The sequence below is a fragment of the Talpa occidentalis genome, unplaced genomic scaffold (genome assembly GCF_014898055.3).
Source record: "Talpa occidentalis isolate TD23 unplaced genomic scaffold, MPIMG_talOcc4v2.1 talOcc4.2, whole genome shotgun sequence".
NCBI classification, from domain to species: domain Eukaryota; kingdom Metazoa; phylum Chordata; class Mammalia; order Eulipotyphla; family Talpidae; genus Talpa; species Talpa occidentalis.
The window spans coordinates 48,556,795-48,581,874 of NW_023602073.1; the positions used below are offsets into that span (position 1 = coordinate 48,556,795).

General features: G+C 55.1%; 1 protein-coding gene across 5 annotated transcripts; it reads right to left on the reverse strand.

Annotated features, from left to right (window-relative positions):
* Positions 1–304: 304 nt before the first annotated feature.
* Positions 305–24,616, reverse strand: NOTCH4 (notch receptor 4). Of its 5 annotated transcripts, XM_037519462.2 has the most exons (30): positions 24,459–24,616; positions 23,676–23,757; positions 23,207–23,499; positions 21,435–21,782; positions 21,215–21,337; positions 20,865–21,101; positions 20,601–20,756; positions 20,081–20,275; positions 18,435–18,548; positions 17,313–17,426; positions 17,115–17,237; positions 16,187–16,346; positions 15,430–15,575; positions 15,051–15,203; positions 14,735–14,852; positions 14,415–14,502; positions 13,919–14,072; positions 12,565–12,749; positions 8,727–8,979; positions 8,379–8,491; positions 7,017–7,540; positions 6,118–6,489; positions 5,840–6,015; positions 4,559–4,781; positions 4,292–4,367; positions 4,063–4,201; positions 2,974–3,269; positions 2,598–2,745; positions 2,016–2,113; positions 305–1,802 (listed from the first exon to the last, which is right to left on the reverse strand). In XM_037519462.2, exons 1-30 carry the CDS (start codon positions 24,514–24,516, stop codon positions 1,086–1,088), a joined length of 5,982 nt encoding a protein of 1,993 aa, XP_037375359.1. In that variant the 5' UTR covers positions 24,517–24,616; the 3' UTR covers positions 305–1,085. The 5 variants fall into 5 exon arrangements, with proteins under 5 accessions (XP_037375359.1, XP_037375358.1, XP_054554639.1 ...); XM_037519461.2 differs by having other exon boundaries at positions 4,063–4,367; XM_054698664.1 differs by lacking the exon at positions 6,118–6,489 and having other exon boundaries at positions 4,063–4,367.
* Between the last annotated feature and the right edge of the window lie 464 nt (positions 24,617–25,080).

A 25,080-nucleotide genomic window follows, 5' to 3' on the forward strand; every position in this document is an offset into this window, starting at 1 on the left:
ACTAGAACTTGAATACCACCTGCTTTATAGAGTTGACATGATTGTAAATGTGATTAAGCACTTGTCACATAATGAATGCTCAATAAGTAGTTAGTAGTTTTTAAAATACTTCATGCCACCAAGTCTCAGACCCATCACCATGAAAGAGGTGTAACCACTTTGCTGAAAAGTGGACAAAATTTGAGATGCTCTAGCCATCTCCCTCTACTTAACTTGAGGCCTTAGAAATCTAAGTGGCCATAACAAAATGCCTTTGGTAGAGGAAAAAAGGATATGCATGGTTCTAAGGGGTGTGTACGTGTGTGTGTGTGTGTGTGTTGCTCCTGGGCTAATAGAGACTCTTCTTTCAGATAATACCCTAAATTAACATGGGACCCCCAAATCTATTTACTCTTGCTCTTAAACTATACTCAAAGCCATTATCCAAATGTTGAACTTAGAGCACAAAATTCTGAAAGCACTCCCAACATTTTCTCCCATTCCACTTAACAATTCTCTTTTAAAAAGTAACATTTCAAATCAGCTTTATTATAGGGTAAAAAAGACTTGGGGTTCTTAAATAGATAACGGGGACTATAAGAACTGTGGCGCTTCATCCCTGCAGTGGTTTGTTTGGGGGTGGGGCGTGGGGAGAATGCAAGGAGTCATCAGCCGGAGTGGACTTTGGCCCTCCCTTCAGCACCTACACAGTACCTGGCACATAGTAGGTGCTCAATAAATATGTTATCCATTTTTAGGTAGTAGGGGTGATGGGCGATAGAGGCTCTTTTGGGAACTATGTAAAGAATTTTGTATATCTTATCTCTTCCCCCACTCCACTCGATCCTTTTGTGGCTCCTCATCCTTATTTTCCGGGAGAAGGGCTGGACCCGCTTCATGCCACCACTCTGAACCCTCTTCTCAGGGCTGCAGCTTCTCCCCGGGGTAGACGACAACGGTTCTGGTGGGCATTCATTCCTTTTGGGCGGGACACTACACTCATCATCCTTCACTTTTGGAACGCGAGGATCTTAAACTCCGATTTCCCACACTGCCTGTCACTTAACGGGCATTCACTTTAGAGCCCCTCCCTGCTGTGGCGCCTTCTACTTTTGGTCATCGCTTCCCGCACTGAAGGGTATTACTTGGTGGGCTGGTGAACCCCAGGCAACTTGAGGAGATCCCTGCTCCGGGGACGGAGTCAGGCAAGGAAGCGGGATCGGAATGCTGGAGGCGGGACCGCAGGCACCCAGGGCCGCCCAATCACCGGGCCAGTCATCAGCTGAGGCCGCACCCCCACTCCCCGGCGCGACCCCGGATTTTCCTCGCACTTTGCCAGGGCCGGGCCGCGGCCCGCGCATGCCCGCTGAGAATCTAGGGCCGCGGGGGGGCGGGCCGCCTCCTCCTGTCCTTCCCTTCGATAGGCTCAGGCACTGAGAATAGGCCCCGCCCCCGCGCGCGGCCAAGTCTACAGACAAAGTCGGCGCTCGCAGACAAGCTCCGCCCCCACGCGGGCCGGCTCCGCTTGACAGTGTCCGGCCGCGCGGCAAAGCCCCGCCCCCTGATGGGGGCACGCTTCCCGACGCAGAACGAGCGCGCGGGCACAGGCTGGCGCCCCGGCCCGGCGTGGCTTTGTGACGTGCCTCCGACGGCCCCGCCCCTTCCAGCAGCGTCAGCAGATCCCAGTGGTTGCGCTGGCGGGCGATGTCCCCGGGCGCCAAACCGGTCTGGTCCCGGAGCCCTCGGGCCGCCCCTCGCCCCAGCAGCAGCTGGGCTACCTCCACCGCCCCTTCTCGGGCTGCCAGGAATAGCGGCGTCTGCTCCTGTGCGGGAGGACACATCCGGGGGAGAGGTCAGGGAAGGTCACGTACAAAGAGTTGGCATTTCATGACTCCGCCCACTTGCCCGCGGCCCCGCCCCTTTCGGGTTTTGTGGGGTTCCCGCGCTTTCCACTTGGGCCTCCCGCGCTGTTAGCCCGTGTGTGTGTTGGGGGGGGGACGCCGGGCGGGGGTGGGGAGCCCGCTGCCCAGTCTGACCCTGTTGTCCTGGGCGTCTTTATCCGCTCCGGCTTGGAGGAGGGAGTGGGCGGCCCGGGCATTGTTCACGGCGGCGGCCCAGTGCAGCGCGGTTTTTCCTGGGGGTGACGTGTGAGGTGGTTACCCCGAGGCTGGGGCCAGACGTCTAGGTTCCTGTTTCCCACGGAGTCTGGTCTTGGGGGGAGAGCTACTCAGGCCCGCCGGGGCCCACAAAGGCGGAAGCGTGGCCCCGGGCGGCTGCCGCCTGGCAGGAAGCGGTGCCCCGGTGACGTCACCGGCGCGCGGAATGGACAATGGGGCATTGTTCTGGGGTCGGTGGGACCGGGAGACCACCTCTGCCCACAAGACCCCTCCTTCCGCCTTCTCACAGACGCTCCGCCTATGCCGGCGGACTAGGGCAGGGTGTGTGTGCACGGGCTCCGGACTGTGCATTTACCACCCTGACAAGGGTGGGCGGGAATGCCCCAGCCTCTGGTTGGTACCACTGCTGCTCTTTTTTTTTTTTTTTTTTTTGGCATTTTATCTCATACCCCTTCTGCTCCACTTCTCTACCGCACATCATCACCCTTCCCAGACCCATACCCCATTTATCTCGGGCTCCCACATCGGCTTGGGCTGCAATCAGTTCTTCAACCAGGTCCTCCACTGCCAGCCTGGCAGCTAACATCAGGGCTGTGGTCCCGTCTTCTGTCCGTGCATCCACTGCAGTTTGTCTGCTTCGAAGTAGGAGCTGGGGGGCCAGAGATGCCAGTGACACCTGGTATATCCTGGACTGCTGGCTCAGGTCCCTCACGTTTAACCTCCTCCCTGTCTATATTAAGTTATCACTTCCTGTTTCCGTTTCAGGCCCCCAATCTCACATTACCTTCCTCTTTGTCAAGCCCCAGGGGATGCTTTTGCCCAGCTTTTCTTGTGAGTCTGCCCCCACTTCCCTTTAGCCACATCAGTGTGCTCTGACCTGGCAGACCTCCCGAGCATCAGCAGCCACAGCAGTGTGAAGAGGGGTGCGTCCTGCTCTGTCAGGCTGGTTGGGGTTGGCTCCAGCTTCAAGGAGGCGCCGGGCAGCCGTTGGCCGAGAGAACCGTGCTGCCAGGTGAAGGGGGGTCTCCCCAGTGCCCATGGTGTGAGCCTGGGGACAGGCCCCTCCACCCAGTAGAGGTTCCCAGGGCTCAAGGCCGCCTAACCATGCTCCCTGGAAGGTCCTGGACTCTACTCCCCCACAGCAGACTGCTGACATCAAGGGTGTCACCCCATCTGTGTGTGTGGGGAGTGGAGATAGGAATGGGAGACAAGTCAAAGGACATAACTGCTGAGGGGGAGAACAGGGAGGCTTAGGGAAAATCACAGCCTGAAGTGTCTGGAAGCCCAGTTCTAGCTCTTGATTTTGTGTGACTTTCGTCACTTCTCTTTTTCTCTGGGCTTCAGTTTCTTCATCTGTAAAAGGAGCCAGCTGGCCTAACTTTCCAAGGTTCTGGGACAGTGATTCTCAAACTTGAGTCTGGATCATATTCACCCAGAGGTTTGTTAAAACTCAGATTCCCTAGGGCCTCCCCAGTGGCACAAGGAATTAAGTCTCAGCACTGTGAAGCTATCGTCAGCCACTGCAGCATGAGTTCAATTCTCCCGCTAGGGAGCTAACCCACATGGTGCAGCAGACCTCTCTCCTGTCTTGCACACTGCTGTATTTCAGTCAATCCGCATGTTCTGCTCCCCACTCTGGTGAATCCTTTCACCCCCCCAACCCCCCAACATGTCTGGTCTACACCCCAGCTCTTGTATGCATAAATAAATAAATCTTTTTTTTTTTAAAAAAACCCTCAAATTCCCTAACATCTTAAATTTCTGAATCCTGTAGCTCTGGAGCGGAGCCTGAGAGTTTGCATTACTGTTTCCCTGGCGATGCTGATTCTTTTGTCTAGGGACCACACTTTGAGAATCACTGTCTCAGGCACTGACTTTAACATTGGTTCCTCCTGTTCTGTTCTCAGAAGACATTCTGATTCTAAAAGGGTGTGTTCATTTTCTTGGTCTGGGTTGACTCACATACCAGGTCCATGGGAGTCCATGTCAGGTACCTCCATCTCAGTCTCCTGGGGAGGAGTCAGCATGATCGCTGGGGGTAGCTCCTTGCAGTCACCCCTCAGAGACCAGAGCTGGCACTTGGAGGGTGAGGCCATTTCATCAACCTTGGAGATCAGAGCAAGGGTCAGCGAAGGCAACTGGCTTGTCCCTTCGACCCCTCCATCACCTTGACTCAGTGCTTTCGTTTGACCTACCTCCTCTCCTTCCTCAGGACCTGAGCATATCACAACTCCATCCTCATCAACTTCTGCCTCTGATGATTTCAGTGTCCTTGGAAGGGGGTGGAAGGGTTGAGGTTACACAGGGTTATGATCTTCAGGGTTCCCCAAGATTTCCAGCAGCCTTTCTCCACCCCCTCCTTCTGTCTGAAACTTCTGCAATAGTGTCTCTTATTGCTTCTGATCATACTTATTGTAATAAGAGAGACCTTGCTTCTTCAGCCCCGTTTCTTCCCCACTCACTTGAGGCCGATGCTGTCCTCACCCAGGGGGGGCCGGCGTCGGTGCGGGACTGACTGTGTCCGAGGCCTTCTAGTAAACCCAGGGGGCAGCCAGAGGGCCCCATGCTCTCTGCGGGGCCGCCGCCGAATGAGCTGGAGGACGAGAAGAGCCCCAAGGGCCAGGAGAAGCACCCCGGCTATGGGTGAGCACAACACAGGCCAGGGAAGCTGGTTGTTGGGGGGCTCTGGTGAGAGAGAGACAGTCACAGAAAGAAGCCATTCCTGGTGAGGCTGGACACTACTGTGACACTGTTGAGCAAATGCAGTAAACTCTCTCTGCCTCAGCTGCCTCATCTGTAAAATGGCAATTATGATAGTACCTACTTCGTGGGGTGGTTGGGGGATTGAATGAGTTAATACTATAAAGTGATTACAGCAAGATCTGGTCAGAGTAAGGAACATGAAAAATTACTCTTGCAGGTGCTATGAACTTTTTGATAAAGAGGTAACTGGGGTCTCCCTGGTGGTGCAAGGGGTTAAGCACATCACTGCGAAGCTATCCACAGCCTCTGCAGCATGAGTTCGATCCCCAGCAGGGAGTTAGCTACCCACATGGCGCAGCAGACCTCTCCTGTCTGGCGCGCTGCTCCCCTCAGCAGTGTATTTCTGTCAGTCTGCCTGTTCTGTTCCCCACTCTGTCTCTGGGGAATCCTCTCACACCCTGCACCTCTCACATCCCCAGCTCTTGTATGCATAAATAAATAAATCTCTTTTTTTAAGATTATTTATTTATTTATTTATTTATTTATACAAGCACTGGGTACAGTCAGAAGCGCGGGAGGGTTAGAGAATTCACCAGAGCCAGAGGGGAGAGCAGGCAGGCAGACGAAATACACTGCTGAGGGGAGCAGCGGGCAGCAGGAGAGGTCTGCGCACCATGTGGGACCCTCGCCCAGCGAACGGGCGCTGCAGAGGCTGTGGGCAGCCCCAGGCTCAACCGCTGTGCCACCGGGGAGGCCCTTTTATAAAAAAAAAAAAAAAGGTAAATGCATACTCTCAGTGTAGCAGGGGGTAGAGCAGAACCCAAGGTCTGTGAGAGGTCTACGAGAGGTTAGGGTAAAGAGGAATAAGAGATTGCAGAGCAAATGGGCCATGAGGATCCAGTTAGAGACGGGTCAGGAAGGGTAAATCCCCACAAAGAACATTTGGGTCACAGTGATCCTGTTTCATTTGACCTCCATTGTTGGTCTCTGGCTTGAAAGCTGGCCTGGGAGCAAAGTCGGGAAATGATGGGGTCACCTACCAGTGCCTGCACGAGGGTGGGCAGCCAGTAGGGGTCCTGGCAGTAGGGGCTCGAGGGCTCCCACTGCAGCCATCGCAGCAAGGAAACGGAGCAGGAGTCCAGGGTCCCAGGGACAGCGGGATGCAGGGTGGTCAGGGCCACAGTGGGACAAATCCACACCCATCACCACCACAAACCTGTAGGGCAGGGGCCTCAGAATCCCTGTGTTGGTCCCAGGCTCCCTCTCCCTCCTGGTTAAAAAGGGGTGTGTGCCCCATCCGTTCCCCCAGCCTTCTTACCCAGTGCTGAGGGAGTCTGTCTCCTTGCCCTGAGGGGCTGCTCTCTCCTGATGGGAGGGGTCTGGGGTTCCTCCTAGCTCCTTTTCGGCCTGGGTCCCAGGGTAGGGGTAGACCATGTCCCTGCCGTCACTGTCCTTCCTCACCCAGAGCCCCACCCTTAGAGTCAGGGATAGTACCCGGGCCAGGGCGAGCAGCTGCTGGTCCAGGACTGGGGAGCTCAGCACCACCAGCAGGGCCAGGGAGGGCCCCCACTCCGCATCCCCGTCTCTGGGGCTGCAGTCACCCCCATCCCAGCCACATTCTGCAGTGTTGCAGCCTTTCTCGCAGTGGCCATTGTGGAAGTGATCACGGCAGTACTGGTCATAGGCAGGACTGTGGAGTGAGGAGAGGGTGACTCAGGACCTCCAAAAAAGCCTGACGCCCTTTTTCACTTAGAGAGGATTCCTGATATTCCATGGTCTCTGGGGCACAGCTTGCTAAGCTGGGCAGCTCCAGAGCAGTGAGCAGTGATCCCGAACCCCTAATGTCTACTGACACCCTTGTTCCTAAGACTGCCCTCTCCCTACTTTCCCAAGCGCTCCTATCTCCCTGAAGGGGAGACCAAGGCCCTTTTCCTTCAGGGATGCTGGGTTCTGGAGGAGAGACATTATGGCAACAAGACTTAGAGGCTTGAGGCCAGAGATCCCACAACTCTCAAGCGCCTAGACAGAGTCTGTACCCTGGAAATGTTGCCCTATCCCCCTGGGGTTGGAGTCTAGCATCTTCTGTCCCTACTTAGCAATGGAAAGTTATGCATCTACGTCCTTCCTCTTGCCCTCATTAGCCTCCCCTTACCCTTAGTGTTTCTCTCCATCATGCCCTCCCCAACCCCTGACCGGCCACTTAGGATTACGGCTCACGTGCAGGCTGCAGGAGTCTCACAGTCGTAGCCATCAAACAGGCACTCTTCAGAGTCACACTGTGGGTGGCACTGGCCGTCCCGGAAGAGAAGCCAGCACCGAGCTTGGGAAGGGCAGCCTTTCCAGGGGTCTGGGATCCCCAAGGAACAGTCCCCTCCATCCCAGTTTCCTCCTGGGCCACTGCAGCCAGCATCGCAGGTCCCATCTCCACCTCTGCCCTCACACCCCTTGGCTCCAGGCCTCTGGCACCTGGGCCCTGGAGAGCTTGGAGGGCAGGAACATCGAAAGCCCAGGCCCCCCAGCCCCTGGATCTCTGAACAGCTGCCATTGTGTAGGCATGGAGAGGGAGGGCCGCAGCCTTGGGGAGCTGGCGGGGTCAGGCAGTCAGGGCCTCCGTAGCCATCGAGGCAGGCACAGCGGGGTGGGAAGCCAGGCTTTGGGGAGGGCAGACACAAGCCACCATGGTGGCAGTGATGGAGGCCGCAGGAGGGGGCTCTGTGACTGCAGGTGGGGCCTTCAAAACCCTGTGGAGAGGAGACATTTTGGGAAGGGCTTTATATTTTTCATCCCACTTCCCTTCAAGCAAACTGAATTAAGACAATTCAGAGGGGCCTAGATTCTTACATCTGGAAAGGACTATGAGCATATCAAATCCATCTTATAGATGTTGAAATCATGTCCCGTTTTAATTTCACACGATGGCATATTACATAGGAGTGAAAATGGATGAGTCACGGGTATGTGCAACGATTGGATGAAGTGTAGCCTCATGATGCAAGTCTGGAAAGGGGGTAATTAATGGGGTAATATAAACTGAACTAATAGTATATTATTATCTTAATCCTGGGAAGTAGGATTATATGCTTTCTCTTCCTTTGGAAAGGAAACAACATAGAGGAGGACATAAGTATGTGTAAACTGTTAACATTGTAATTCTTGGGTTAAGTTCATGAGTGTTGTAAGAACAACAAAAGACTGTCATGCAGGAAGCAGTGATGTTAGTGTATCATGAACTAAGGTTTAGGATTAACCCAGTTACATGCATCTGATACCTATAAACACACACGCGCGCACACACACCCACATACACACGGGAATTTATCCAAGGTTACCTCACTTGGCCCTGGGGCTTTCCCTTAGACAGTGTCCTTGGTTTCTGAAAATTCCATTCATGCGGCCATCTGAGCCTACCTTGCCCCTGACTGCTTCTGAGAGCCACTTCCCACTGAGAACAGGGGATGGCTTTCTCCAGTAGCTCCCTCTCCAGATCTCCCCCGGGCTCCCCTCTAGGACCCCAGCTAGGCATTCTTATCTTGCATCTGTGTTTGGGGCAGCAGAGAAGGCAGCTTTGCCATCACTTACCTGGGGGCAGAGGCAGGTGAAACTTGGGGGTGGTCCGGCTCTGGCCTCACAAGACCCTCCATGGGCACAGGGCTGGCTCTGGCAGGGGTCTATCTCCACTTCACACCACTGGCCTGTGGTGGGGGTGGGATCAGATCACATACTTCAGCCCCTAGCTCCTTCCTAGCTCATTCCTGGGAGCCCCAGCACTATCTGTATAGGCAAAGGGATTCTGGGGTTGTTTTTCTGGGCCAGGATACAGGGGCAGAAGGATGGACCAATGACTATGCTTCTATAAGTGGTCATCGCCTGGCTTTACAGTCTGCTCAGCTGTGCCACACAGATTCCTACACACCATCCAGCCCTCACCTGTGTATCCAGGTAGACACTGGCAGTAGAAGGCATTGGCCAGAGAGTGGCAGGCTGCAGTGCCTGTTGGGTGGCAGGGCCGGTCCAGACACTCATCCACGTCCCCCTCACAGCGCAGCCCCACAAAGCCTGGAGGGCAGGTGCAGTGGAAGCCTCCAGGCTTAGAAGTGCAGGTCCCATGGTTATGACAGGGCTGGGATTGACACGCATCGGGTTCCTTTGAGCAGTTCTGTCCGCTGTAGCCTGGGGCACACTGAAGCAAAGAGGGCCAAAGGGAACCAGTAAACAAGCCCAGCCCAGCACTCCACAGCGCCCAGCTCCAGGTAGCCTGCCCAGCCCCATACCTCCCAGCTCAAGACATTACTCAACGTGTTGCTTAACCCCTCCAGCTCGGCTCCACATCACAGTGCAATTGCTCACAAATATGCAATCTCGCTCCTCCCCACTCTCAAGCAGTCACTATGCCAAATTATGTTTAAACTTCTGATTTTTGTAAAAGTTCCCAAGCACATAAGCACCCGACTCTGTCTTACTTTATTAATTTGTTCATTAAAGAGTGCCAGGCAACCATTTTGGGCACTGGGAATACAAAGACACTTAGAACTCGTCCCTGCTTCCATGAAGTTCCTAGACATCAGAGAGGGAGTCAGCGTTTATTGCCTAATTTATATACCTAATCTTATAAAAGATTATAAAACAGCCCTCTAGATGATCCCCTTATTTGATTCTTACTTTACAGGAGAGGAAATGGATTCCTTGCAAGATGAAGTGACTTGCACAAGTCACACAGCTAATGGGTGGCAGAGCCACCCAGTGCAAGTCCGTGACTCCGTGACCCATGCCCTGGACCATTTTCTTTCTTTCTTTCTTTCTTTTTAATTTATTTATTTATGCATACAAGAGCTGGGGTACAGGCCAGAGGTGCGGGGGGAGAGAGGACCCACCAGAGACAGAGTAGGGAGTAGAACAGGCAGATTCACTAAAATACACTGCTGTGGGGAGCAGCAGGCGAGATAGGAGAGGCCTGATGTGCCATGTGGGTCACCTCCCTGGCTGGCTGGGGAATCGAACTCATGCTACAATGGCTGCCCACAGCCTGATAGGGCTGTCTTTAACCCCTGTGCCACCAGGGGGGCTCTTGGACCATTTTCTAGTTGTTTCCTGTTCTGCTAGTGAGAGGAGGATTGTTGACAAGGTCTTACAAGGAGAGCATGCCAGACTGGAGGACCAGGGAGTTTTCAGAGAAAAAAAGGATTCATGAAGAATCCGAGGACAGAGGACAGAAGGAGCAGAAAAGGAAAGTGGTTTTTTTTTTTTTTTTTTTTTTTTTTTAAGATTTATTTATTTATAAAAGAACCAGGGTACAGGCCAGATGCACGGGAGGGTGAGAGGATTCACCAGAGACAGAGCGGGAAGCAGAACAGGCAGACTGGCAGAAGACACTGCTGAGGGGAACAGTGGGCGAGGCAGGAGAGGTCTGCTGTGCCATGTGGGCTTCTCCCCAGCTGGTGGGGAATCAAACTGGTGCCACAGAGGCTGTGGACAGCCTCGTAGCGTGGCGCTCAACCCGCTGTGCCCCCGGGAGTCCCAGGAAAGTGTTTTGGAAACCTCTGGAGAAGGGATTTTCATGAAAAAGGGAGTAAAGTTGAGTAATTGGGGTTTGTGGATTCAATATTAATCACTACACTGCTTTTGTTTATGTTTGAAAATGTTTACGTTAAAAAATATAAAGTTAAGGAAAGGGGTGGTTAGGGGATCTGTCTGGTGCTTTCTCTTTAAAGTTAAGGTTCTGGGCCTCCCTGGTGGCACAAGGGGTTAGACTCACCACTATGATGCAATCCACAGCCACTGCAGCGGGAGTTTGATGCCAGGCCAGGGAGCTGACCCACATGGTGCAGCAGACCTCTCCTGTCTCGCCCGCTGCTCCCCTCAGCAATGTATTTCAGTCAGTCTGCTGCTCTGTTCCCTGCTCTGTCTCTGGTGAATCCTCTCACACCGCCCCCCATCACCCCCCCCCCCGCCCCGGCCCTGCATCTCTGGCCTACACCTCAGTACTTATATGCATAAATAAATCAATCTTAAAAAAAAGAAAGTGGGCTTCCCTGGTGGCACAAGGGGTTAAGACGCAACCTATGAAACTGTCTGCAGCTACTGCAACACGAATTGGATCCACAGCCCGGAGCTACCCACAAAGTACAGCAGACCTCTCCTGACTCACCTGCTGCTCCCCTCAGCAGTGTATTTCAGTCAATTTGCCTGTTCTGTTCCCCACTCTGTCTCTGGTGAATCCTCTCGCCCCCCACCCTGCACCTCTGGCCTACACCCCAGTTCTTATATACATAAATAAATCAATCTTAAAAAAAAGAAAGGTGCCTCCTGGGTACTATGCACTGGAAGAGGTGAGGGAAAGGCCATTGCAGGCAAAGGCAATAGCAGGGGTGGAAACAGAGAGGCAGTGTCAGCTTGGGGTGCTAGGGAAGCCAGCGGAGGATTTGTGTCGCTGGAGCAGAGAGTAAGAGGGAGGGGCAGAGAGAAGCTGGCAGGGCTGGGTCACGCAGGGGGTTTCACTCTGAACAAGGTGGCCAGTCAAGGAGGGGTTTTAAGCAGGGGAGTGACGTGTAGGCTTAACATTTTCTACATCATATGTGCTATACAGAGAAAAACAATGAGCTAAATGAAACAGCAACTTTGAGACCTTAAGACCAACGAGTGGTTAGAAGGGAAAGCGGAAGGGGGGCAGTGGGTAAACCTGGTCAAAGGGGAAAATTGTAGGGTGAAGGATAGAATTAGACTGATAGTAGTGGACTTAATGCAGTATATTTACATGCTGATTTTTCTTTTCTTTTTAAAAAGATTTATTTATTTATGCATACAAGAACTAAGGTATAGGCCAGAAGTGTGAGGGCGGTGAGGATTCACCAGAGACAGAGTAGGGAGCAGAACAGGCAGACTTACTGAAATACCCTGCTGAGGGGAGCAGCGGGCGAGACAGGCGAGGTCTGCTGCGCCATGTGGGTGAGCTACGTGGCCTGGGATCCAACTCATGTTGCAGTGGCTGGCGATCTTGCTTTATAGCGCTGTGTCTTTAACCCCTGCGCCATCAGGGAGGCCCTACATGTTGATTTTCAATGAATGCACACCTGAATTTTATGTGATGTTACATTGCAATGCTATTTCAATAAAAATAAATGTAAAGGGCCTCTCTGGTGGCACAGGGGTTAAGTCTCAGCACTGTGAGACTTAGTTCCGGCAGCAATAGAGGCAATAGCAGCTATCCGCAGCCACTGTAGCCTGACTTCCAACCCTGGCCAGGGAGCTGACCCACCTGGGGCACCAGACCTCACCTGTCTTGCCCACTGCTCCCCTCAGCAGTGTAGTTCACTAGATCTACCTGTTCTGTTCCCCACTCTGTCTCTTGTGAATTCTCTTATCCCCCTGCACCTCTGGCCTACACCCCAGTTCTTGTATGCATAAATATATTTTAAAAAAACTTTAAAAAAAGGAAAAAACAATATATATATAAAATAAATTTTAAAAAGTATTTTGTTTTCTTCACTAGAGCACCCTGGTGGCACCTACAGGATGACAGTGTACTGGCAGGGGCAGTAGTTAGGAGGCTGCAGGTATCCAGGAGGCACAGCAGGGCCAGGACTAACACAGTGGCATGAAGGGCGGAGGGGCAAGGATACAGAGGGGATGTATTTAGTGGGAAATGGCGTGATTTGGTGCTTGCTTGGATGTATAAAGGAAAGGAAATGGATATCTTGTCCCTGCTCCATGATTACAGGTTCAACATCCATCCCACCCTGTTGCTTCCTCCTCCACTAAACCTGCTCACCTGGCAGAGGTAACCATTGGGCTGGGCCAGGCAAGTGGCCCCATGTTGGCAGGGCCTGGATTCACAGGGGCTCACCCTGTCCTGGCACATGCTGCCCCGGAACCCAGGCGCGCAGCGGCAGACATAGGAGGGGCCGCTGTCCACGCAGAGGCCTCCGTTCTGGCACAGGGAAGACACTTCTGTGCCTGCGGAGAGAGACCAACAGGGGTCAATAAAGCTGAGTGGGGTGAAAGGGTGCTCAGGGGCCCAGACTCTGGCCGAGAGGCTCATGGGGCCGCTCACATTCCCAGGCTAGGTAGAGGCCTCTTTGGGCTGGAGGAGCCAGTTACTTCTCTTGCTGAAGAAGTGAAAACATCAAGCTCCTCCTCCAGCCTGTTCTGCCAGAACAGAGAGAGGTGCTTCTTTTAAGCTTATCAGAGCATTGTAAGCAATGTGTTCTTGTAGTAAAACAAGTCTCAAGCAAGAAAGAACTAAGGGAACTTCAGATGGGGGCATGTGGCTTACTTAAAGGCCTCAGCCTGTCCCCTGAGTTTTGTAGCTTCTGATTCTCTTATTGATTCCCAAAGACCATCCCTCCTTCGGCCCCACCATCGTCTTTGCTGAGTTCATCTCACAACAACCTTATTTAAATAATGGGTCAGAAGCTACAAAACTCAGGGGACAGGTTGAGGCCTTTAAGTAAGTCACATGCCCCCATCTGAAGTTCCCTTAGTTCTTTCTTGGCTTGAGACTTGTTTTAATACAAGAACACATTGCTTGCAATGCTCTGATAAGCTTGAAAGAAGCACCCCTCTCTGTTCTGGCAGAACAGGCAGGAAGGATTAGAGTCAAAATAAGGGGGGTGCAATTGTATGGGGAATATAACCAAAATGAAAATGATACATTGTGCAAAAACGAAAAAAGATGTATGAATTATATAAGATAAAATATTAAAAAAATAAATAAATAATGGGGCTATTCTTTTACAAGGGGCTTGGTGGACATCAGAGTGAGTGGGGGGTGGGGAAAAGTGTTGAGTGTAGTAGGTTAGGATATGAGGATAATGCAGAGTTGGCCCCCACGCAGTTCTGTCCCTGGTGGTTGTGTTAAACCAGAGTCCTGTTGAGCGGACTGATGGTCTTGTGTTGAATGTGGTGCTAAGGGCACATGTTAGGCCATTCGTGGTGGCGCTAAGGGAACATGTTAGGCCGCTCGTGGTGTTAAGCTGTAGCATCAATGACTGGTTGGTCTGTGTTGCTTTGACTCTTGGTTGTTTTGGCCAAATGTTGTCTGTGGATGCCCTTAGGTTGGGGGTAGAGGAGGACAGACACCCTTTTCCCTTTGTCTGCTCCCCAGTCTGTCCTCAGGGTGGTACCTTGGCTCAGGGCAGCCTTCTGGCAGGAAGACAGCGGCACGTTGCAGAGAGGCCCCGTCCATCCCTGGATGCACAGGCACCGGAAGGAGGGTCCAGCTTGGAGGCAGTGGGCATGGAGGGGACAGGGCTTCTGGGCACATGAGTCCAGCAGTGTCTGGCGTAGGGAGGGAGCACGGGCAGAACAGTGCGTTAGGTTGGCAGACCCAGACATAGCTGCCAGCTCCTCAGGCTCTTTCACCTTTGAAACTCTCCTAAATGCCTGGGAGCAGGCGCCCTTCCCTCATTTCCATTCATACCACGTCCCAGAACAGCCTCTGGGTTCAGAAATCCTCTTAGTTTTTAAACTCCTCCAGGTAGACTTCAACCCCTAGAGTTCGAAAACTTTTATGTGGAAATCTTCCCCCAAGCTGCCCTGCGTGCCCCCTGTTAGTGCCTGCGACCCTCTCCCATGGGCCCTCCAGCCCCTTCCTCCCTCAGCACCTGCTCTGCCCCTCACCTGGCAGAGGCTTCCTGTGTAGCCAGGGGGGCAGAGGCAGCGGGGACCCTGAGGGCCATCTTGACAGGTCGCCCTGTTCCTACAGGGTCTGGACAAGACAGAGACAGGGCACAGTAGGAGAAGAGTCTGGGAAACAAGGGGGAGGGAATGGCTGATGGGGGAGGCATCCCTGGGAGGTAGGAGCCAGAGGGAAGAAGAGAGAGGCTGTGGGGTGTGGGATGGGAGGTGGCTGGAAGGAGCCTGGGAGAAGAGGGAGAGGGCGAGGAAGGCTGGGAAGGCTGAGGGGCTTCGTCCTCGAAGGGTCTGTGCGCCCTGCTCACCTGTCTGCACAGCTGGGGCGGACCCTTCCCTCACACCGCGGGCCCTGGAAGCCTGTGGCGCAGAGGCAGGAGGAGGTGCCGGGCCTGTTCACACAGGTACCCCCGTTGAGGCAGGGTGCTGGAGAGAGGGGGCTGTGAGGGGAGGGTTCCCAGCCTATAACCTGGCCTTGCAGTCACAGCACACAGGTCATACTCCCCGCCCCTCCCCCTGCCACCCTATCAGAACAACAGCTCCCCGTGTCTCATTAAATTTGTTTGAATGTGGCACAGACACAGCTCCTCCAGCCTGCTGAGGCCCAGCCGCTCTGGCACTCACCGGAGGCACAGTGGTCGGTGCTGGTCTGGCAGCGCATCCCGGTGTGGCCAGGAGGGCAAGTGCAGGAGTAGCCGCCCGGGCTGGGGCTGCAGGAGCCGCCATTGAGACAGGGCCCTGAGTGACAGGCTGTCACCTCCTCACCACAGGTGGGCCCTGAGGGAAATGGGGGGTGTCTGGGACAAGAGACCCTTTTCTCCCCTCTCCCCACCCCCATCGTCCTCTTCCCCACCTCCCGCCCATCGCCTGTGTCCCTGCAGCCTGTGCCCAGTTTCCTGGGTAGTGACTGAGACCCAGAGCCACCGGGACACGTGTTTCCACCACCTTGCCCTTGCCTCACAGGGTGACCAGCCCAGGTGCGCCTGTGCGGGGAGGGCCTCACCTGTGTAGCCTGTGGGGCAAGTGCAGTTGTAGCCAGAGGCCTGGGGGTGGCAGGTCCCCCCATGGGCACAGGGCGTGGAGACGCAGCCCCCCAGCTCTGCCTCACACTCTGGGCCTGTCCAACCCATGTCGCACACACAGGAAGAGCTGCTCGCAAAGAGAAAGAGGAGGGTTTTTTAGTTTTTCTCTCTCCCCTCCCCACTGACCAGACTCCTATGACCTCTTCCTCCACTTTTTTTTGACCCTGAGACTGGCCCCGTTTCTCAGTGACTGTGGTCCCAACACTGTCTCTCTTTGTCCCCTCCCACCTCGCTCATGCTCTTTCTCTCTATATATGCATAATATATATCTAGTATATCTAATACATAGCTAACATATAAAAATATGTGTCCTTCTGTATTCCTTTCACAACTTGTCTGTTCTCTGTCTTTCCTCATTAGAATGGAAGTTCCATGCAATCAGATACTGTTCTTGTGTTTTACACTGTTCCCCCCAGTGCCTGGAACAGAATCCACACATAGTGTCACTCAATAAATAATTGTCCACTGAAGGGCGGGCTGGCCCTGGATTTAGGGTCCATCTTTCTTCTCTGGCTCCCCCGTGCCCTCTCGCCCCCATTGGCTGTGTCCTCAGAGCTCTGCCATCCCCTTCCTCTCCCCATTCCTCATTTCCCACAGCCCGTCCCTCGATGGCTGCTCTCCTGCCCTGGTGGGAAGGCCCCGTGGGGGGCTGCAAGCCAGGAGGCCTGGAGACATTACCTGAGGCAGTGCCCATGGTGGCAGGTGCAGTTGTCCTCAGCGGGGGCACAGCCCGGGCTTCCGTCGGGGCAGAAGCAGTGTGCTTTGTCCTCCCGAGTCTGGCATCTCTGCTTGGACTGGCACAGGTTGGGGGCACACAGGGGAACATCACAGAGATCACCTGGGTGTGGAAATGGGTCAGAGAGAAAACAGAGTCCCTCCATATCCTTAATGGGGCCATGACTTGCCCCCCACGAGCCTGTCCTTCAGCGGCTCCCTGTTGCCTCAGGATACCCAGAATGACAGACGGGGTCCTGTATCACACGACTTCCTGTACCTGCTGTTTTTCTCATCCTTTCTCTGTTGCACCGTAAGCTCTGGGTGTCCTGCAGTTCCTTAAATGGGGTGTGCTTTTCCTCCCCCCATGCCTGTGCACGTGTGGCTCTCTGCAGCTAAATCACACTGTCATTCTATTTTGACAAACTCCTACTCCTTCCGCAAATGCAGCTCAGCTGTCACCTCCTCCAGGAAGCCTCCTTTCTACTTAGGCCTGGCAGGTCCTTTGTGCCCTCTCTCAGAACCCTCTCCGCCAGAATCAAAAAGGGACTTAGTGGTCTCTGCAGTAGATTGAAAGGCACTTGCGGCTAGCAGCTCTCTTACTTTGTGTCCATGCCTGGCATCGTAGGCACTTAGCAAATACTTGCTAAATAAGCAAATGAATGGCCTTCCTTGGCTCCTGAGCCCTCACTGCACCTGTCACGTTGGGCCTGACGTGGGTCCTGCAGTAACACCCACCTTCCTCTCCCTGACTATGGTGGTGCAGGGTTTGCGCTGAATGTCTTTAAAGGGGTTGCATTCTCACTTTATTCCCAACTCTCCAACACCCACCAATGGCTTCTGCCCCACCCCCAAGGTGCCCACACTCCCTTCCAATGCACCCCCGGCTGACCTGTAAAGCCCAAGGGGCAGAGGCAAAAGAAGGCTCCGGGGAGATCGAGGCAGCTGGCTCCAGCAGGGCACGGGCCACTCAGGCACTCGTCCACCTCCGCCTGACAGCGAGGGCCTTGGAAGCCTGTGGACAGCGAGGCTCAGGGGCCCGCACAAAGCCGCCCCTTGCCCACTCCCCTGCGTCTGAGCTCCAGTTTACCTGGGAGACACTCGCAGAGGAAGGATCCAGGCTGGTCCTGGCACTGCCCCCCATTGGCGCAGGGCGAGCTGCTGCACTCGTCCAGGTCCACCTCGCAGCGGGAGCCAGTGAATCCTGAGGGCAGGGAGCAGGTGAGGGGTAGGGGGAGGGTTGTCGTTTTTTCTTTTAACTTTCCCTTGACTTTTTAGGGAGTTTGTCACAAATGTTTGAGTTTGACAGGTGTGATTTCATGGATTCACATGAAAAGTTAGTTTGATATTTAAAGTCTTCCGGTATACAGAACTAACATTGCTGCACATTGCAATGGGGACAGTCTTGTGTCAGGTGGCCTGGTTGGGGTTTTGCATTATAAAAGCAGCCATTTGAGGGTGATTCTCCAGTAGTGATTTGTTTCAGGACAGAGTGTAACTTTATTCTTCATATAAATAAGAGATCATCAGATAGGTGCACTATGCAGAAAACACATTTCATCAAAAGTGTAAATACAAGCCCTGGCTCTTGCTCTTGCCAGGAAGGGGGAACCTGGAGGGCTCCCCAGAGGAGATGGCTGGCGAATGAGGGGAGGTGATTCAGAGGAGGTGAGGCTCAGCCACCTGCCAGCTGTGTGGCTTTGGGCAAGTCCCTCAGCCTCTCCAGGCTCCAGTTCCCTTCTCTGTAAGAGCGGAGTAATAATGGAACCTGCTTCATGGTCCCACTGAGAGGATAAATGAGATAATGCCCGAAGAGCACAGAGCCTTGTCCTGAGTAAATGTTCAGAAGCATCAGTTATTATCGGAGCAGGTCCAGGGGAGTCAGTGAAACTGGTAAAGACAGGTCTGGGGCAGCTTCCCCTGCCACCTGCACCCCTGTAAGCAGTGCCCACACTGGCTGGGACCTGGACATGCCGAGAGTGGTCAGAGGACTTTGCAGGAGGGCAGGAGATGGGGCTGTTTGGGTGATTTGGCAGGACAGAGATGGGGGTGGGCACGTGAACAAAGGAAGATTTGAGAAATGTAACAGAAGAGAGTTTGGGGAGCAGAGAAGGAGAAGCAGGGTCTCCTTGGTCAGGCTAGAGAAAGCTTCAAGTGGCCTGTAGAGTTCAGAGGCCTTGGGCTGAGGGGCTGGAGTGGAATCTGCACCCACCGGGCAGGCAGACGCACAGGAATCCGTTTAGCAGGTCGCGGCAGTCAGCCTGGTTCAGGCACGGAGCCGAGGCGCACTCGTCTGTCTCCACCTCGCAGAGCTGCCCTTCTAGGCCTGAGGACATGGGGAGTGGTGTGGGTAAAGCCTTGGCTGCCTGCCCCTCTGTCCAGGGGCCTGGCTCCCGTAACCAGTCCTGCTCCTTACCTGCCCTGTACCCCCACCAGGCAGCACTCCCCGAGGTGCTGTTCTGTGTGGGTTGGACTGAAAAACCCCTGAGGCCCAGCTGCTTAGCCGTGTGGTTCTGCCGCCTTCGGGTGTGAAAGCTCAGGGCCGGCTCTCTGCTCTTAAGTGGGGGTGTGATGCTACAAGGAAGTGCCTTTTGGGGTCTTTCTTTGTGCACAGAATGTGAGGCTCACCCAGGGGGCTGATCAGCATGGGGGCTCTCAAAGAACAGATGAGACAAATGGGCATCTGCTTGGAGGTGATTCATTCCTCTGGTTCTATCTGGACAGGCCTCCCTCCTGGGGGACCAGGGATCCCCAAGGGGGGATCAGGCATTTGGGAAGCTGTGTGCTCCCATATTTGTCCTGTTTCTTTGGGCTCTTTCTGGTCTCTACTGTCTCTCCCAGAACTGAAGCTGGATCAGACCTCGGCTGCCTCCCTTTTCTTGCTGGGGTGCCTGTCTCAGAAACTCCTTGAAATCTACAATGGTGCTTGGATGACTAGACAGTTTTCTTTGCATTTTCCCTTTGATGCGGCTCGGTTTAAGAGGGTGGTGCAGTGTCATTGTAAAAACCTCTGAAGCCCTGAGTGTGAATCCTGCCTCAGCTGCTTACTAGCTGGGTGACCTTGGACAAGTCCCTTAACCTCTCTCTGCCTTAGTTTCTTCATTTATAAATGGGCATAGTAACAATGTTGACCTTTTATGGTTATCGTATTTTCTCTCAAATTTTATTGACTTGCCACTCACTCACATGTATACCCATATATATATGTAATTTAGGGAGGGCAACTTCACACCTCCACGTGTCCGTGTCTCACTCACACAGGTTATTGTGAAGAGCAGGTGATGCATGTAAGATGCTCAGGCAGCTCCTGACACACAGTAAACCACTATTTTTCTGGTTTCACTCAGCTCCCTAGTACTGGCTGTGTCACTGTCTTGCTGGGGAGTTTTTGCTTCTTATAATTACCTTGGAGGCAGAGGTAGCCTTCAGCATTGATTGTCACTAAATTCAAGCACACGGCCCTTTGGGATTTTAAGGGTTTACTTTTGATCTCTACCAGGCAGTTTCTGTGATTAGGAGGAGCATTCTGGGTTGACATGAGCAGAGACTACAGCATGAAAAGTTCGCTAATTGCTGTTCCTCTCCCCTTGACGGGCCTCTGTGCACGGTGTCCCAGGTTGTACACCTGCTATGATGTGCCATGACTGCTTTCCCTTCACCCCAGAACTGAGCAGTGCACAACCTCACAACCATCTGCGACAGCCCTTCTCGGGACCTTGGTGTTCCCAAAGTTTTCATCTGGGGATGGGGAGAGAAGTATTTTTTGGTAACTGACTCCAACTTCCCTGATACTATCTATCCCTTGGATGCCTAGTAGGTCCCCCGTCTCCTCTACCTAAGGCCCCAGTCAGCTGGTACCTGGTGGGCACAGGCAGTGGAAGGTGGCGAGCAGGTCCAGGCAGGTGCTCCCGGGGTGGCAGGGCTGGGATAGGCACTCATTGTGATCGGCCTCACAGCGGGAGCCCGTGTAGCCCGGGGGGCAGAGGCAGTCAAAGGAGCCGGGGGTGTTGAGACAGGAGCCCCCGTGTTCACAGGGGCTGGCACCTTGCTGGGCTGGGGAGAGACAAGAGCTGGGAGTCCACAGGGCCTGGGGGTGGAAGGGCAAGGAGGCCAGACCGCCGGGGAAAGTGTGGGGACTGTGTGTGGCAGATGAGACCAAGCTGGGTAAGGGGCCTGTGTCTGAGATGGGGCAGGATTAGCCTGGCCGGGAGGGCTGAGCATTGGTGAGCAGACCACATAGGGGAGAGATGCCAAATCTGACAAATTCAGGAAAAAGACGTGTTTATGTTTTTCATTTGAAAAACAATTAGCTTATTCCTCTGTGCAGTGCAGTGCCGGTCTGGGGGCTCAGGGGGGACCTGATGTGGGGGTGCCTTACCCATCTGACATTCGTCCAGGTCCTGGTGGCAGGTGGGCCCTGTGTAGCCAGGCTGGCACAGGCAGAGTGCAGAGCCCGTCAGGGGGTTGGTGCTGCACTGGGCTTCCCCGTGGCAGGGCTGGCTCAGACACATGTCCTCCATGTGGCACAGGAGGCCTGGAGGGCAGGGAGGGAAGAGGCTCCTAGGCCACCTGAAGTTCTGCTGCCCTCCTGGCACTTCACTTACCGTCCCCAGCCCCCTCCTCCTGTACCCTCTGTGCTCACCAGTGCGGCCAGGTGGGCAGAGGCAGGAGAAGGAGCCCACGCGGTCAATGCAGGTGGCTCCTGGGGCACAGGTGGCGGCCGCACAGTCGTCCAGGTTCTCCTCGCAGCCTGGGCCTCCCCAGCCACTCACACATACGCAATGGAAGCCGCCAGCCAAGTTCTGGCAGGTGCCCCCATTTCTGCAGCGAGGGGGACCCTGAGTCTCACATTCGTTCACATCTTCAGAGCAATCCCAGCCTGTAATGGGGTGGGGATAGGACAGGGGCTGAGCTGGGAGCCCTCCGAGGGGTGGAGGCCAGGAGCTGGCCCTGCAGGGGAGCGGTGCTGTGGAGTTGGCTTCAACAGCTCACCTGTCCAGGCCTCTGGGCAGAGGCAGGTATAGGTGCCCAGCTCATCCTGGCAGGTGCCCCCATGCTGGCACTGGTGTCCGACACAGTTGTCTGGATTCACCTCACAGTCCAGGCCTGTGAAACCTGACAGGGCGGTGGGATCAGCTGGGGGAGGGGGACCCACGGGAGACAACCTCCTGCCCAGAAAGGGGGGCTGCAGGAGGCCCCTGTGAGGACGCACCTGGAGCACAGAGGCAGCGGTGAAAGATGGACTCCTTCTTTGGAACCAGCTGGCAGGTGCCCCCGTTGAGACAGCCCCTGGAGGGGCATTGTCCTGGCTGGAGCTCACAGCCGGCACCCTCCCGCCCAGCAGGGCAGAGACACTGGAAGGATCCCAGGGTGTTATGGCAGGTGGTGCCCTGGGGGCAGAGGTCTGGGTCCCGGTAACACTCGTTGACGTCATGTTCGCAGGCATGGCCCTCGAAGCCAGGTGGGCAGCGGCACTGGATCTGGGGGTACGTGGTCAGACACACCCCTCCATTGATGCAGGGGTTGGATGAGCAGAAGTCCCGAAGCTGGCACTGCTCACCTGAGGCAGAGGACAGAGTGTTTCCTGCTCAAATCCAGCTCTTGGGACAGCCAGCGCTCACCCTGGGTCCTCCGTGGGGCCCATCTTCACATGCCCTTCTCTTTCCTCCCAGACCATCTTCGCCCTGTGCCATCACCCCTTACCTTACTTCCCCCAGTTCCTTGGGCAGGTTCTATCTAGAATGACCACATTTTCCAAACTGAAGAGGCCATGTGTCTGCCCAGGAGGGTCTGGGACACAAGGTCCCTTCTGTGGCGGCCTCCGTGGGGAGGTGGAGGGCCCCCGTCTCTGCATTCAGGAGTCTTAGCACCTGTGCCCCAACTGGCTGGTGTCATCCCGTTGCTCACCCTGAGCTGCTGATCTTCACCAGGGAGTGTGATAACTCACTCCAGCCTGGTACCCCAGTGGGGGCAGGGCAGGGCCTGTGTGCAGGCACTGAGCTAAGGGAGCACTTCCCCAGGATCACCCCTGTCCTCCTCTCATAGCCTCAGGACATCAGAGAGCGAGACAGCTCGAGCAATGGCATGTGTCTAGTCAGTGGCACGCCTGGCGCTCGCCAGGGGACTAGGCCACCCCTGGTCCCTGCTCTGAAGCACCAGTTCTTGTGAGTTGTCTGTGACCATCTTCCATTTGTCACATGCTGTGTCTTCCTGCGCCCTGGTTTCCTCGGAATTACCCGGGGAGTTAAAAAAATCTCCATGCCTGGGCCTGCCCACTAAATCAGACTCTCTGGAATGAAGCGCTGGTATTTTTAAGACTTTCCAGCTGATTGTTGTGTCTAGTCAAGTCTTCTCTCTAGTTTACCCCTAATGGGAGCACCCACATCCCAAGCACTTTCTTACCCATGTGGTCTTGGCTGCTGGGGCCAGTCCCCTCCATGCTGCTGGGGTCCTTGGTCCTTTGCGGGCTGCCCAGCCCTGCCCACGCCCCCTGGCCTCTTCCTCGGGGTCTACAACCTGCCCATCACTAGTTCTGTTCTCTTGCCCCAGGGCAGCACCCTCTCCTGGGATGGGCACCCCTTCCTCTCTCCTGTCACATGTGCCCCCACATCCCACAGCACACTTTCCAGGTGATTTTGTGAGCACCCCCACTCAGATGCTCAGGGAGCAGAGTCCTGGAGGTGCCTGGGTGCCAGGTATTAACCTAGCTTCTGGGTGGGGGAGCAGGGAGGGGCCAGGGCGGCACACTAAGGGGCAATGGCAGCACCTCTTTACCGACCGTGGAATTGTTTTGACATTTTAGCATCAGCACGACCAGGCTGGTGACCGCAGTCTTGGGTAAATGGGTTGCCAACCAGAGCTTGTTGGTTCCCACGGCCTCTGTCCTCAAAGGGCTCCCAGTCGCTGGCTCTGGTGCCACCTTTCCCACCCCACAGCCCAGTCCCTGCGCCTGCCTGTGCCCTTGCACCCCTGCCGTATGCTCACCTGTCCATCCAGGTAGGCAGGAGCACCTCGGGAGGCCTGAGGCCTGGATGTGGCAGCGGCCCATTTTGGAACAGAAGGAAGCACAGGGGTCCTTGAGCGGGGCCTGACACCTCTTGCCAGTAAAGCCAGAGGGGCAGGTGCAAAAGAAGCTGGGGGCTGAGAGAAAGGGAGGACTGGGGGTACCCTGTAGGGTGGGAAACAGGACCTGACAGCTGCCCCCATTCTTGCAGGGCTGGGCATCCCGGCAGGGGTCAGCAAACTGGCATGTCTCACCCAGGAAGCCGGGAGCGCACCTAGGGGTGGGTGGGGAGAGGAACACTCCTATCAGTGCCCCTTCATCTTGTCTCCCCCTCCCTCCTGTACCTTCATGGGTTTCCCTTCCTCTCCCCCACCTCCGCCCCGCTGCCTCCTCCCCACCTGCTCCTTCTCTGCTCCCCTCCTCTCTGGCCCCCACTCAGGGCACACTCACTGGCAGGTGCCTGGTCCCCTAGACAGGCTCAGGCAGGTCCCTCCGTTGGCACAGGGTCCTGGGGCGCTCCCACAATGCAGCCCTAGAAGTGGACAGGAGGAGCTGGGATTAGGGAGCCCTGTGTCCACGCTTCCTCCTGGGGTGCTCCAGAGGGACCCATCTCCTTCACACCCCTGATCCTTGTCCCTGTATGGCCCTTTGCCCAGCCCCCTAGATCCCAGCCTCTCAGTTACTAGTCCCCTTCCCCCCCTTCCTGTTTATTCTCTGGGCTCCATCCCTCGGAAGTAAGACAACTGGGATCAGAGGGGGGCTGAGGGCTCCTGGGAGGGGAATGGCTGAGACAGGGAAGGGATTTCCTCCAGGAAGGGCCCAGCTTCCAGCCATCCAGGGGTGGGGACAGCTGGGCTGGGAGAGGGACCTGGAGGGCCTTGACCTTCCGTCTCCATCTCCTGCTCCCATCCTATCCCCTGGCAGGTGGCTGATCCTTCTCTCTCTCCTAAATGTGAGTGTAAGAGCCCCCGTCCCTTAACTCCAGGGACAACTGGGTTCTCCCTGGTGTAGGCAACTCTTACACACCCTCCACAGACCCATCCCTGGCACTAGGCCGGGAGCCCTGTCTGTGCTGCTCCAGGCAGAGTCCTCTCCCTGCAGCGGCCCTATCTGGGGGTGAGCACTGCCTCCATCCTGTGTTGCCTCAAATCCTGGGTTCAGGCCTCTGCCCCAACCACCATCATCCTCCTAAGTGGAAATAGGTACCCCCACCTCTCCCACCCCACACCTCACCTCTGGTCTTGACGACTGAGCAATACAGCAGCAGCAGCGACAGTGAGGGGAGCTGCATGCCAGAGCCCCTGCCCCAGCCCAGGCCCCTCCACCTCTGCAGGCAGGACCCGCACTGAGCTGCCACCTCTGCTTCCAGGCCCTTCCTCCTCCTGCTGGGCTCCAAGCCTCACGTCTGAGCTGTTTCCTGAGTCACACAATGTCCTGGACACCCTAGTGATGGGGGAGGAACTTGGGGGGATGAGGGAGGGGCCTTCTGTCCCTGACAACCCCAGGGGAGGTGGGGGTGAAGGAGAATTGTGTGGCTGCAGGGCAGGTGTTAGGAGAGGAGACTGGCTGGTGGGGTCCTGGGGGGCAATACAGCCCTTCTGCCTCTTCATGTCCCTTCTTTCTAGAGAGGGGGTTGCAAGGTGGCCTCCCTGTGCTTGGGAGCATCAGGACCTGGGAACAGAAGTGTGTGTACGGGGTGAGAGATCCCCTTTTCCTCTTCCAGGAGAGGGTGGTTGTTTTGTGAGGTCAGGATAGAGTCGTCTCAGAATCTGCAACTTGCCTTAAGTGGAAACCACTAACCTTGGCAGAGGGAACTCAGGGGACTTTTGAACCTTACTTTCACCCTCGTGGGGAA

Bases quoted from the DNA above. Each gene is read 5' to 3' on its own strand.
- NOTCH4 (XM_037519461.2), bottom strand. From the start codon at position 24,516: ATGCAGCTCCCCTCACTGTCGCTGCTGCTGCTGTATTGCTCAGTCGTC. The intron at 23,500-23,675 runs GTGAGTGTGCCC...ACCCACCCCTAG, and splicing joins AGGGGACCAGGCACCTGCCA to GTGCGCTCCCGGCTTCCTGG. The intron at 6,490-7,016 runs GTGAGCCGTAAT...CTCACTCCACAG, and splicing joins GAGACTCCTGCAGCCTGCAC to TCCTGCCTATGACCAGTACT.